This window comes from Papio anubis, chromosome 16 (genome assembly GCF_008728515.1).
Source record: "Papio anubis isolate 15944 chromosome 16, Panubis1.0, whole genome shotgun sequence".
Classification (NCBI taxonomy): Eukaryota; Metazoa; Chordata; class Mammalia; order Primates; family Cercopithecidae; genus Papio; species Papio anubis.
Genome location: NC_044991.1, coordinates 29,835,689 through 29,849,013, shown reverse-complemented (window position 1 = coordinate 29,849,013; position 13,325 = coordinate 29,835,689). Strand labels below are relative to the sequence as shown.

The window sequence follows — 13,325 nt, the reverse complement described above, 5'->3', positions numbered from 1 at the left end:
CAAATATCTTATAGCTTTCATTCCAAAATGGTAGTTGTGAGTCAGTAAAACACAGTAATACAAACTCACTGTTCTCTCTCTCTCTCTGTCTCTCTCTCTCTATATATATATATACTTTTTTTTTTTTTAAAGAGATGGAGTCTTCCTGCTCTATTGCCAGGCTGGTGCAGTGGTCCAATCTTGGCTCACTGCAACCTCCGCCTCCTGGGTTCAAGTGATTCTCCTGCCTCAGTCTCCCAAGTAGCTGGAACTACAGGTGCGTGTCACCACACCTGGCTAATTTTTTTTGTATTATTAGGAGAGACGGGGTTTCACTATATTGGCCAGGCTGGTCTCAAACTCCTGACCTTGTGATCTGCCTGCCTCGGCCTCCCAAAGGGCTGGGATTACAGGGGTGAGCCACCACACCTGGCCCCCCAAAAAAAAGACTTTAAAAAGAGTTTTCATTTGCCCAGTTTCCAAACAGTTTCATTTTTTCTCTTTTTATCCTTAGATGGTTGTTTTTGCAGGATTTTGAGTCCCTTTAGGGGAGGGAGCCCTAATGTTTAAGTGACTGAAGTGCTGAAGTGGAAAAAGTTCTGGCAGGTTGGACTGAATGGGGACATATCAAAGGAATCAAGGAAATTGGAGGAAATATCAAAGGTGGCAAAAGGAGGAAAGGGGAGCAAAAGCAACTGGAAAGGAGAAATCTCAGAGGGGCTTGTTTGGGAAGATTGCAAGTTTCCCAAAGAACCCAATGAAGTTGTCCATTATCCTTAGCAAAAATCATGGCAATACAGAAAGGAAGCAGGAGGCAGAGCCGGTAGAGGGCAGGGACTCCAGAAGAGGGGCTTTAGGTGACCAAGAAGACCCCAATGGAGAAGCAGGATCCAATAGAAAGAATATCAACTTCCGATTACGCCATCTTCTTTTCTGTTTTTTGAGATGGAGTCTCACTTTGTTGCCCAGGATGGAGTGCAGTGGTGTGATCTTGGCTCACTGCAGCCTCCACCCACCGAGTTCAAGCGATTCTCCTGCCTCAGCCTCTCAAGTAGCTGGGATTACAGGTGCCTGCCACTGCACCCAGCTAATTTTTTTGTATTTTTAGTAGAGATACGGTTTCACCATCTTGGCCAGGTTGGTCTCGAACTCCTGACCTCGTGATCCACTCGCCTCAACCTCCCAAAGTGCTGGGACTACAGGTGTAATCCCAGCTGGGCACTGGGCCACTGTGCCCAGCCCCGATTATGCCATCTTCTGATCATAGAGCTGTAAAAAAAAAAAAAAAAAATTTCAAATATCTCATTATCAGTTTTCAGCCAGAACAGATAGTACATATTCCTGGCAGTACTGAACACTCTTCCCTACCACCACCCTGCCCACCCACCACTTTTCTTCTTGTAAACCAAAGGTACCTACCAAGCAACTGAGAACCAAAACCAATAAGCATTTTATGACTTAACCATGGACAAAAGAGATATCCTCAAGGCTGGGCACAATGGGTCATGCCTGTAATCTCAGCACTCTGGGAAGTCAAGGTGGGAGGACCACCTGAGGCCAGGAGTTCCTGACCAGTCTGGGCGAGACCCTGTCTCTTAAAAAGAGAGAGAAAGAAAGATACCCTCCAAAGAGGGTGCACAAAGATTCAGCACTCTCAAATCCATACCATTTGCAAAGACATTCAAAAGAAAGAAGGTACCTTTGGTTTTTTTTGTTTTGTTTTGTTTTGAGATGGAGTCTCGCTCTGTCACCCAGGCTAGAGTACAGTGGCGCGACCTTGGCTCACTGCAACCTCTGCCTCCTAGATTCAACTGATTTTCCTGCCTCAGCCTCCCAAGTAGCTAGGATTACAGGCATGGGCCACCATGCCTGGCTAATTTTTTTGTAATTTTAGTAGAGATGGGGTTTCACCATGTTGATCAGGCTGGTCTCTAACTCCCGACCTTGTGATCTGCCTGCCTCAGCCTCCTAAAGTGCTGGGATTACAGGTGTGAGCCACCGTGCCCGGCCAGAAGGCACCTTTGTTGACACAGGTGACTAAGGATGTCATCTCATACAGAACAGTGTCACGTCTCCAGTCATGGACTGACTCATCTATAACACCAATGAATATTGAGACAACAAAAACCCCTTATGGACTAGGCCCACTTATTACAAACTCCTCTGTCATGGTCAGAAAAAGAGAAGGTTTAGAACCTTGTCTTTGGCCGGGCGTGGTCCTTCATGCCTGTAATCCTAGCACTTTGGGAGGCTGAGACAGGTGGATTGAGGCCAGGAGTTCCTGACCAGCCTGGGTGAGACCTTATATCTTAAAAACAAACGAGGCCAGGTGCAGTGGCTCACGCCTGTAATCCCAGCACTTTGGGAGGCCAAGGCGGGCAGATCACCTGAGGTCAGGAGTTCGAGACCAGCCTGACTAACATGGTGAAACCCTGTCTCCACTAAAAATACAGAAATTAGCTGGGCGGAGTGGCAGGTGCCTGTAATCCCAGCCACTTGGGCGGGTGAGCCAAGATTCCGCCACTGCACTCCAGCCTGGGTGACAGAGCAAGACTCCGTCTCAGAAAACAATTGAAAAAAAAGAAAAAAAGGAAAAAAAAAAAAAAAAAAGAGAGACCACCCCTCGCAACATGGTAAATCCCCCTCTTTACTAAAAATACAAAAAAAAATTACCTGGGTGAGGTAGTGTGCACCTGTAGCCCCAGCTACTCAGGAGGCTGAGGCAGAAGAATCACTTGAGCCCAGGATGCAGAAGTTGCAGTGAGCCGAGATCATGCTACCATGCCACTGCACTCCAGCCTCGGCGAAAGAGCAAGACATTAAAACAAAACAAAAACCAAACAAACAAACAAAAAACGAACCTTCTCTTTTTCTGACCAGGACAGAGGAGTTTGTAATGACGCAAGCTGTCCTAAAGCAAGCTGTCACTTGCACCCACTGGCTATTCAGAGATCGGGGAGAATATTCTCACTGGTCATAAAGCCAAGCTCTCAGGACACAAACAAAACAAACAGGAAAGAGGTAGCTGTGCCTGGGAGGAAAGGATCAGTAACAAACGGTTACCCCTAAAACAAATTTAAGCAAGAGTCACAATGCGGACACAATATTTTCTTCTGCTAATTTGAATTTGGAAAGGAAGGGACAAGAAGTTTTTACCTTCTACTCTCAGCTGAGTACTACAGGCAGCGATCTGGGACAGTCGACCTTGGTAAGAATGCTTACCTTTTGCCAGTTGTCCCAAGTGGGGTGTCTTTGCCACCCCATTTGTTTGCTGGGTGCCAGAAAGAGTAGGGAGAAAGGAAATATTTTTTCCTCACCTATCACAAGGTTCCTGGTTGACACCCCTCTAACAAAGGACAGATTAACAAGAGAAAAGCATATCAATTTATTTAATATAAATTTCATATGACACAGTTAGTCTTCAGAAAAAAGCCCCAGTGTCCAGTGAGGGGTACATTCTCTGCCTTTTTTTTTTTTTGAGACGGAGTCTCACTCTGTTGCTCAGGCTGGAGTGCAGTGGCGTGATCTCGGCTCACTGTAAGCTCTGCCTCCCAGGTTCATGCCATTCTCCTACCTCAGCCTCCTGAGTAGCTGGGACTAGAGGTGCCCACCACCATGCCTGGCTAATTTTTTGTATTTTTAGTAGAGCCGGGTTTCATCGTGTTAGCCAGAATGGTCTCGATCTCCTGACCTTGTGATCCGCCCGCCTCGGCTTCCCAAAGTGCTGGGATTACAGGCGTGAGCCACCGCGCCCAGCCAATTCTCTGCCTTGAAGATGGTGCTTATTACAGCGTCCTCACCTGGCAAAAGTAGGGGATGAACTCCCTCAAACCTCTTTTATACACTGATCCCATGGTAACTTCACCCTCATGACCTAAACCCCTCCCAAAGGCCCTACTTTATAACAGTATCACACTGAGGATTCAGTTCCAACATAGGAATTTTGGGGGTACCAACATTCAGACCACAGTGGCCTCCTTGTCGCTGCCCCAGGACTCCTTTTCCTCTCCTCTCTGGGTCCACCCTTACACCTGGTCCCATTGGGCCTTGGAGATCAGTCTTCCCCTACCTGAGGCCAAGCTGGGCCTCATCTTCCCCCAAACCTGCTCTTGCTCTGGCTCCCGTGTAGCCAGGGTGGGCCTACTTCCCCACCCATCTCCTGGGCTCAATCTTTACACATCACTGGATTTATACTGGGGAAGCTGCTTCCTTCCCGGGTTTCTAGCCTGCTCCACTCTATCTTCACTCCCTGCCTGTCTGAGACCAGGCACTATGGCTGGCTCCCTACTTAGTCTTCCTCTCCACCAGGTTGGCATCTGCCCACCCTGGCTAAAGGGTGCCCTCAGGGCTAAGTCTAGCCTCCAGAGGGCAGGGTCTGCTCTCCAACCTTCCCTTCAGGCTCAGAAATCCAGTGGAATTATGAAAATTCCAGGAGGTATCCTGGAAACCTCCATACCACTCACTTTGAAGGATCTCACCTCCACGCGTTTGCTGACACTGTCCCCTTCATGGAACGCTTTTCTTACTCCCAAAGTCCTCGTCTGTTACACGTAGGGGGTTCTCCTCCAGAAAGCCTTTCTAGGAGGAAGCCCACTCGCATTTGGAACCTCTGCCTCTGGAGGCCAATCCTGTTCACCTGATCCTTGTCTGGGACCCTCAGTTATTTCTCTGGACTCAGCCAGGACAGCAATTCTCTTTCATCTATTTTCTTCCTTTTACATTCCCCCCCCCTTTTTTTTTTTTTTTTGAGACGGAGTCTCGCTCTGTCACCAGAGCGATCTCGGCTCGCTGCAACCTCCACCTCCGGGGTTCAAGCGATTCTCCTGCCTCAGGCTTCCGAGTAGCTGGGAATACAGGTGCGCGCCACTATGACCGGCTAGTTTTTGTGTGTGTGTTTTAGTAGAGATGGGGTTTCACCATGTTGGCCAGGATGGTCTTGATCTCCTGACCTCGTGATCCGCCTGTCTCAGCCTCCCAAAGTGTTGGGATTACACGCACGAGCCACCACGCCCGGCCCCACCTTTCTTTTTAACCATGAGCCATCTCCAGCCATATCCTCCCCGCACCACTTTCTCCACCCTTCACAGTCCCTCTCAAAACCACAGTGTGGGACACGCCAATCTTATCCCATCAGGAGGCTCTGTGGCTCCAAGCTCTGGGCGCAGCCGTTACGGATACGCCTTGGAGGATGGGATCCGCTTGGAGGTGAGGTGGAGAAAAATGAATGCCAAGAGCCGCGCACGGACCTCTGGGACCAGGCTTTAAGACTGGGAATTAGATTTACTGCAAAATATCAGTAAAGGAACGGGCACACAAACTAGCACCTGTTCACCCTGGCGGTGTTCGGCGATTCTCCCCGATATCCCGCAGGGGGCGCGCTACCTTCAGCGGCACGGACCGCGGTGGGAGCGGGGAAGGAGCAGGCGCGGGAGGGAGGGAATGAGTGCGTGACGAAGGGAACGAGTAAAGGAGGGGAGGGGGAAAGAAGGGAATCAAAGAGGGAGGGAGGCAATGGGAGGGGGTAGAGAGGGAGGGAGGAAAAGGGGGGGGAAGTGAGACAAGGAAGGAAGGAATGAGAGAGGGAGGGGAGAACGAGAGTGAAGGAGGGAGGGAAAGGGAATGAAAGAGGGAGGGATGAGGGGGGAGAGAGGGAGGGAGTGAATGAGTGAGGAAGGATAGGAATGGGGGTTAAGACAGGGAGGGAGGTAACGAGAGGGAGGGGAGAATGAGAGTGAAGGAGGCAGGGAGGGAATGAGTGAGGGAAGAAGGGAATGGTGGGTGAGACAGGGAGGGAGGGAATGGGGATGGAGGGGAGAATAAGAGAGTGTAGAAGGGAGGGAGAGAATCAGAGGGGGGAGTAAGAGAGGAAGGGAGGAGAGAAGAGAGTGAAGAAGCGAATGATGAAAGGGGAGGGAGGATATGAGCGGGGAGGGAGATAGTGAGGAAGGGCAGGAGGGAGTGAGTCGAGGAATGAGGGCAGGACCGAGGCAAGGAAAAAGTCAATGGGTTCAGAAGGCGCGACCCTCGGCAAATTCACTCATTCGTTGGTTCGGCCCCGCCAAGTGCCAGGTGCCGCGCTAGTGCGGGGACTCACTGAGCCTTGGCGGTCGCTGCTGTCCTCCGCAGAGCGCCGGAGGGGAGCCGCCCCCCGTCTCCCCGCCGCAGGGCCGCCCCGCGCTGCTACCCCGCCCAGCCAGGCACCCCGGGGCCCGCGTCCAACCCGCCCGGCGCCTGCGCGGCGCGCCCACGTGACGGCCGAGGGCCCCGCCCCGCCGGCGCCGCTGGCCCCGCCTCCGCCTCCCGCCTCCCGCCTCCCTCCTGCTGCGAGCGCGGCCTCGGCTGGCGGCGGCACCAGGTCAGCTGCGAGGCGTGGGCCGGGCGGGTCGCGCGGCGGCGAACGCGGGGGGCGGGCGGCAAGCAGGCATCGCTGGGCCGGGGGCAAGCTAGCAGCGCGGAATCCGAGGGGCGCGGGGGCGGACGCGGGCCGGAGGCGCGGGGGCGGCGACCTGAGGAGAGCCCGCGGCCTGACGTGGCGGGGACGCGGCCGGTGGATCCCTGGGCGCGTAGAGGCCGGGATCTGGCGCTCGGCCGGGGGCCAGGGTGCGAGGCCTCCTCAGCGCGGCTGCGGGCGGGCCCTGTTGCCTGTGGCGGGTCCGAGGGCGGCCTTCCTGGCGGCGACCCTCCGCGCTGGAGCGGGCGGCCTTGCAACAGGCGGGCGACTTGGGGCCGGCCTGACGAGCCTCAGTTCCCTCAGTCGGGCCCGGGGACTGCAGCCGTAGGAGCCCAGCCCCGCCAGCTCGCCGGGTTTCCTGAGAGGAGCTGGAGATCGCGCTGTCAGTGCAAAATCACCAGAGCGCGAAGCGTCGGCTGCCAGTTCTGACCATTTTAGATCCGCTGCGGGCGGAGCCGAGTGGATCTGGGGCGGGTAGCGGGGCACCGCCACCTTTCGCCTGGGCTCCTCCCTGGGCGCCCTCGCTCCGGCCCTCCGCGGGGCCGGGCCTGGGTGCGCCGAGTGCCTCCAAGTCGGCTCCCTGGGAGGTTCTTCCAGAGCGCACCCTTTGGAAGGCTCCCCCGCTGGGAATCAGGACCCACTCCCTCTCTACCCGAGCCGCCTCCTTTGCCTTTGTGGCCGACCTTGCTTCATGCTGCCAAGGATTGAGTTTCTTTGAGGGGATACTGCTCGTTCGGGGGGCCTACAGAGGACTGAGGATATCTACTCAGTAAAATGGTAGCGAATTGAAAGTTCCTCTAAAATAATTTTGACTCTGCCATCCATCACTTCATAAAAATTCGTCTTATATCCTTCAGTTTGTACCTATGTGGCACATTAAGCTTCCTTTCTGCTCCCCACTAAAACTTCGAACAGCACAAAACAGAGGGAACTTGGCTTGTGATGACTAGAATTGGGGATATGAGACTGGCGAAGAGCTTCAGGCTACAGTAGCCATGTGTCAAATGAAAATGGGGCCTTGGGGCGGGCGCAGTGGCTCTTGCCTGTAATCCTAACACTTTGGGAGGCCAGGGTGGGTGGAAAACTTGAGGTCAGGAGTTAAAGAGTCCAGCCTGGCCAACACGGTGAAACCCCGTCTCTACTGAAAATACAAAAATTAGCTGGGTGTGGTGGCGCGCGCCTGTAATCCCAGCTACTCGGGAGGCTGAGGTAGGAGAATCGCTTGAACCCAGGAGATGAAGGCTGCAGTGAGCCAAGACCCTACCACTGTGCTCCAGCCTACACCATGTAGTGAAACCCCTTCTCTACAAAGAAAATTTGAAAAATTAGCCGGGCGCAGTGGTGAGCTCCTGTTGTTCCAGCTACTGAGGAAGCTGAGATGGGAGGACCACTTGAACCTGGGAGCTTGAGGCTGCAGTGAACCTCAAGCTGTCTCACCCCAGATAGCCAGGACTACAGGTGTACGCCACTATGGCTTGTTAGTTTTTAAATTTTTTGTAGAGAAAGGGTCGTGCTATATTGCCCAGGGTGGTCTTGAACTCCACCTACCTGGACCTCCCAAGGCACTGGGATTACAGGCATGAGCCACCATGCCCAGCCTACTTTGCACTTTTTTTTTTTGAGACAAAGTCTCGCTGTTGCCCAGGCTGGAGTGCAATGGTGCAATCTTGGCTCACTGCAACCTCTGCCCCCTGGGTTCAATCGATTCTCCTGCCTCAGCTTCCCCTTTCCTCAGCCTTTCGAGTAGCTGGGATAACAGGTGTGTGCCACCACACTCCGCTAATTTTTGTATTTTTAGTAGAGATGGGGTTTCACCATATTGGCCAGGCTGGTCTTGAACTCTTGACCTCAGGTGATCCTCCCACCTTGGCCTCCCAAAGTGCTGGGATTATAGGCAGGAGCCACTGTGCCCAGCCTACTTTGCACATTGGTTTTTTTTGTTGTTGTTTGTTTTTTGTTTTTAAGACGGAGTCTCACACTGTCACGCAGGTTGGAGTGCAGTCGCGTGACTCTCCTGCCTCAGCCTCCCTAGTAATTGGGATTACAGGTGCCTGCCACCATGCCTGGCTAATTTTTTGTATTTTTAGTAGAGATGGGGTTTCACTATGTTAACCAGGCTGGTCTTGAACTCCTGACCTCGTGATCCGCCCGCCTCAGCCTCCCAAAGTGCTGGGATTACAGGCGTGGGCCACCGCGCCTGGCCACTTTGCATATTTTGACTGTTGCCTAAGGTTCTGTCAAATCACTGTGCCATGACATCTGTTCTCCTAAGGGTAGACGTTTTGGTGGTTTTAAATGTTGCACTCTGTGCTATGCTCCTTTGCAGCAGAGAATTGATTCATTTTTCGGCACATCCCCCTTAGCCCCTAGCTACGTTTCTTAAATTGTACTTGGTAAATGTACTTTGCCTGCCCATGGAAGATGTCTTTCTATTTTACTGTACTTGTTCTTGCAGTAGGTGTTTAGGGAGTAGCTGCCGTTTATCCCTTCCCAAGACAGCAGAGGCGCTACTGTGCTCATAGAAGGTGGGGATCCACCTAGGGGCTTGATGTCTGTTGAGGTAGTCAGTTGTGGAGGTCACCCTCAGAGAAGGAGGCCCTCTTGACTCTGTGGTGGTCATGGTGGTGATGAGGAAGCTGAGGCGTGGATATATGAGACAAGTACCCAGAGTCTATCATTAGCAAGTGGTGCAGCCAGCCATGGGGGCTTTTGAGATGTTTGTGAGATAAAGCCTCACCCCTTAAGAAGCCGGAATCTCCTTGTGGTGGGTAAATAGGCAGGTTTGGGCTGGGCATGGTGGCTCACACCTGTAATCCCAGCCCTTTGGGAGGCCAAAAGCGGACGGATCACCTGAGGTCAGGAATGTGAGACCAGCCTGACCAACATCGTGAAACCGCTCTGCTAAAAATTAGCTGGGTGTGGTGGCGCATGCCTGTAATCCCAGCTACTAGGGAGGCTGAGGCAGGAGAATCACTTGAACCTGAGAGGCAGAGGTTGCAGTGAGCCGAGATCACACCACTGCACTCTAGCCTGGATGACAGAGCAAGACTCCGTCTAAAAAAAAAAAAGGCAGGTTTGAGTGGTGGGGCATATTTGTCATGTTCTTTGTACAACGATAGAGGGAGAAGTAATAGAGCTAGACCTTGACCAATATGGGACTATGAGAGACAGAATGGCCTAGATGGGTGACTAAAGGTGTTCAGAGGATAACAGGTATCCCTTTTGGACTAAGGACTACTAATGGGGCTGAGTAGGTAAGGCTTGAAGGAGAGCAGCCTGGGGAGGATGAGGCAAGAGGTAGGGAAACTGGTTGGGGCATCATTGCTGTGGTCTGACCCAGAGTAGTGGCCCTGGAGGAGTAGAGGGTGGCTGACTGAGACGGAGGAGAGGTGAACGAATCAGAACTAGTGGGTTCATAGGGCACACGGGTTAGAAAGGAAAAATATCATTAAGACAGTGAGGTTTTCAACATGGAAATGGTAGCTATACCAATAAGAAAATTAGACAAGTTGGAGGGCTACTAGCTAGAATAAGCACTGAGCTGTAGGTGAAACTGGGAATGTGAACCCTTGGGAAAGAAGGGCGGGATCGAGCAGGGTGTGTGGGATGAAAGGGAGAGGTCAGAAAAGGGAGAATTATCATAGGGCAGAGTTTCCAGGCAAGAGAATCCTAAGTGAGAGGTGGTCATGGGGGATACACCTTGGCTCTGGCCATCTCTGGGGCCTTGGTGAGAAAGACGAGTCAGCCCAGGGAGGGGGAAAGGAATGGGTGGGTGGCTGGGTAGAGGTCCCAGGTCCTGGAGGCAGACTGAGGGGCAGGTATAGATAACTGAGTATGTTTGATGGGAAGCAGTAGAGCATCCAAGGGGTGGGGTGGGGGGGTGACCCTGAGCCTCAGTAGTGAAGAGGGAGACCTCTTCTTTTTGGCAAGTTTTATATTAGCATCTATTTTTCATTTTTTCTTTTAAAGATATATAATCATGTGCCACACAGTGACGTTTCAGTCAATGACAGACCAGACCACATGAAGGATGGTGGTCCCATATTTTTACTGTACCTTGTCTATGTTTAGATACACAAATACTCACCATTGTGTTACAGTTGCCTATGGTATTCAGTACTGTGATATTGTGAAATATATATTTGGTCTTGTCTCATTTCTTGGCATACAACTTATAAAATCTTTGGACTCTCCAGAGTGATGCCTTTTTGTATGCTGGCCAGCATCCCCTAGGTAGCTTCAGGATGGAGGCTGGTCATAGGAAAGGCCAAGGCAGGATAAGAGGGTTGGGACTTTAAGCCTCACCTCTCAACCTCTGGAGAGGGGAGATGGGCTGAAGATTAAGTTCATCACCAATGGCCAGTGATTTAATCAGTCATGCCAACATAATGAAGCTTTCATAAAAATTCAAAATGACTGGGTTTGGAAAACTTTGGGATAGTTGAATACATGGAGGCTCCTAAAGGGTGATGTTCCTGGAGAGGGTCTGGAGGCTCTGCACCACTTCCCACATGCCTGGCTCCATGCATCTCTTCATCTGTATCCTTTGCAATAACCCTTTATAACAAACCAGTAGACATGAGTATTTTCCTGAGTTCTGTGAGTCGCTGTAACAAATTAATTAAACCCAAGAAGGGGGTCTTGGGAACCCCAATTTGTAGCTTATTGGTCAGAAGCACAGGTGAAACAACCTGGGAGACTGAGCCCTCAACCTGTGGGATCAGACACTGTCTTCGGGTAGATAGTGTTAGAGTTGAATTAGAATTAGAACACGGGTCCGCAACCTCAGGCCTCAGACCTGTATCAGTCTGTAGCTGGTTAGGAACCAGGTGGCACGGCAGGAGGTGAGTGGAGGGGGATCCAGCATTACCACCTGAGCTCCATCTCCTGTCAGATCAGAGGTAGCATCAGATTCTCATGGGAGCACAAACCCTATTGTGAACCGTGCATGTGAGGGATCCAGATGAAGAGATGCATGGGGCCAGGCATGTGGGCTCCATATGAGAATCTAACTACTGCCTGATAATCTGAGGTGGAACAGTTTCATCTTGAAACCATTCCCTGACCCCGTGGAAAAATTGTCTTCCACCAAACTGGTCCCTAGTGCCAAAAAGATTGGGGACTGCTGAATTAGAGGATACCCAGATGGTATCTGTGGCAGAATTGATTGCTTGCTTGTTAATGGGGAAAACCCTCACACATTTGGTCACAGAAGTCTCCTGGGTTTGTTGTGGTATGAGAGGAGAGGAAAAATATGCTGTATAAGTATGTAGCCTAGGAGCAATTGGCTGTACCTTATGGCCTAGATATGTAGTAGTCTCTACCATCTAGGTTTGTGTAGGTGTACCCTGTGATGTTCACACAATGAGGAAATTGTCTCCAGCGGTACATGTCTCAGAATGTATCCCCAACATTAAGTGATGCATGACTGGAGGTAATTGGAGAATAAACATATTTTGAGGAGAGGAAAGTAGGATGAAGTGAGGTGGAGAAGACAGATGTTCACATCTTGTAGCTCTGACTGTGCTGTGCCTACAGAGCCTGCAGCTTGGCCATGCCTCGCAGTGTAGGACTGGCCACTCCCTGACCCGAGCAGCTGGCTGTCCACAGCCACTTTTGGTTGGTCCATGGTAAAAGTGCATTTGCAGTAGGTTCGTTTTACTGGTTAGGTTTTAGAGGCTCCTATTCAAATCAGTTTGCGGTTTTTGAGCGTACTGACTCAATTGTTAGAAGGTAACCTTTAATTTAAAAGGCAATGCAGATGAATTTAAATGCATCAGGTTCAATCACAGTTACTGTGCTTGACTCTCAGAATCTCAGTAAAAGAAAGTAGGCCCTGGAAATGCCACCCCCTTGGCACCCACCTCCCAGACTCCTGGCTCTGTGTCTCCTGACCACAACTCAGGTCTCGCCATTTTTACGCATCCATTACTGAGGAAGAACCCAATTTTGTTCATTCAATGGGAGGGAGGAAGAGCTTTTGAGAACCTGGTGTGTGCTTATGTTTCATATTCATTGTTTTTACCAATTTTAGAATACCCCAATGGGGTGGGTGCTTTTATCTCTCTTTTTACAATTGGGGAACTCGAGGCTCAGGTTAGTCATGTTGTAAGTCCCCGTGAAGTGGTGCTCCAACCCAGGTCAGTCTGTTTCCCAAAACCCTTCTGTTTGACTTTCATGCGGAAGAAGATAAAATGCGATGAAGAGTCTTGGGCATGATGGCGCACAGATCATCAGGAAGAAGGCCATCAGGAAGTTGGACTAGAGGTGGGAGGGGAGAAGGAATTATGGATTTGGGAAAAGAGGGAAAACAGGTGAGCCTGAGGGAGGCACAGGAGCAAGGGGAGCAACAGAGCTGGCCAGTCTGTGTGTGGTAGGGCTGATGCTTGCCTGCTTACCCCCATCCCCTCTGTTTTGCCAGCTGACAGGCTGAAGTGGTAAGGGATCTTGTGGCTGTCAGGATGGCAGAGGAGCAGGAGTTCACCCAGCTCTGCAAGTTGCCTGCGCAGCCCTCCCACCCACACTGCGTGAACAATACCTACCGCAGCGCACAGCACTCCCAGGCTCTGCTCCGAGGGCTGCTGGCTCTCCGGGACAGCGGGATCCTCTTCGATGTTGTGCTGGTGGTGGAGGGCAGACACATCGAGGCCCATCGCATCCTGCTAGCTGCATCCTGTGATTACTTCAGGTGAGTTCACTAGAACTGTTCGTAAGAAGAATAACAAAGATAATCCTGGCTCTGCTAATAAAGGTACTGGCGGTGACAGCAGTTGGTCTCCTGCTCACCTCAGAGCCTCCCCCACTCCTTGTGGTTATGACTTAGTCAACAAGTATGAGAGACAGAAGGGGGTCTTAGAGTTCATTTTTCATTCAGCGATCCTGTCTCTTGGGCTTT

At 51.4% G+C, this 13,325-nt stretch overlaps 1 protein-coding gene across 1 annotated transcript in view; it reads left to right on the top strand.

Annotated features, from left to right (window-relative positions):
* The first annotated feature begins 6,247 nt into the window (after positions 1-6,247).
* Positions 6,248-13,325, top strand: part of KLHL22 (kelch like family member 22) — a 52,274-nt gene continuing 45,196 nt past the window's right edge. Inside the window, exons 1-2 of the mRNA XM_031656485.1 lie at positions 6,248-6,334; positions 12,852-13,118. Of these exons, the coding sequence (XP_031512345.1) occupies positions 12,892-13,118 (227 nt within the window). The 5' untranslated portion in view covers positions 6,248-6,334; positions 12,852-12,891. The remainder of the gene's footprint in view (positions 6,335-12,851; positions 13,119-13,325) is intronic.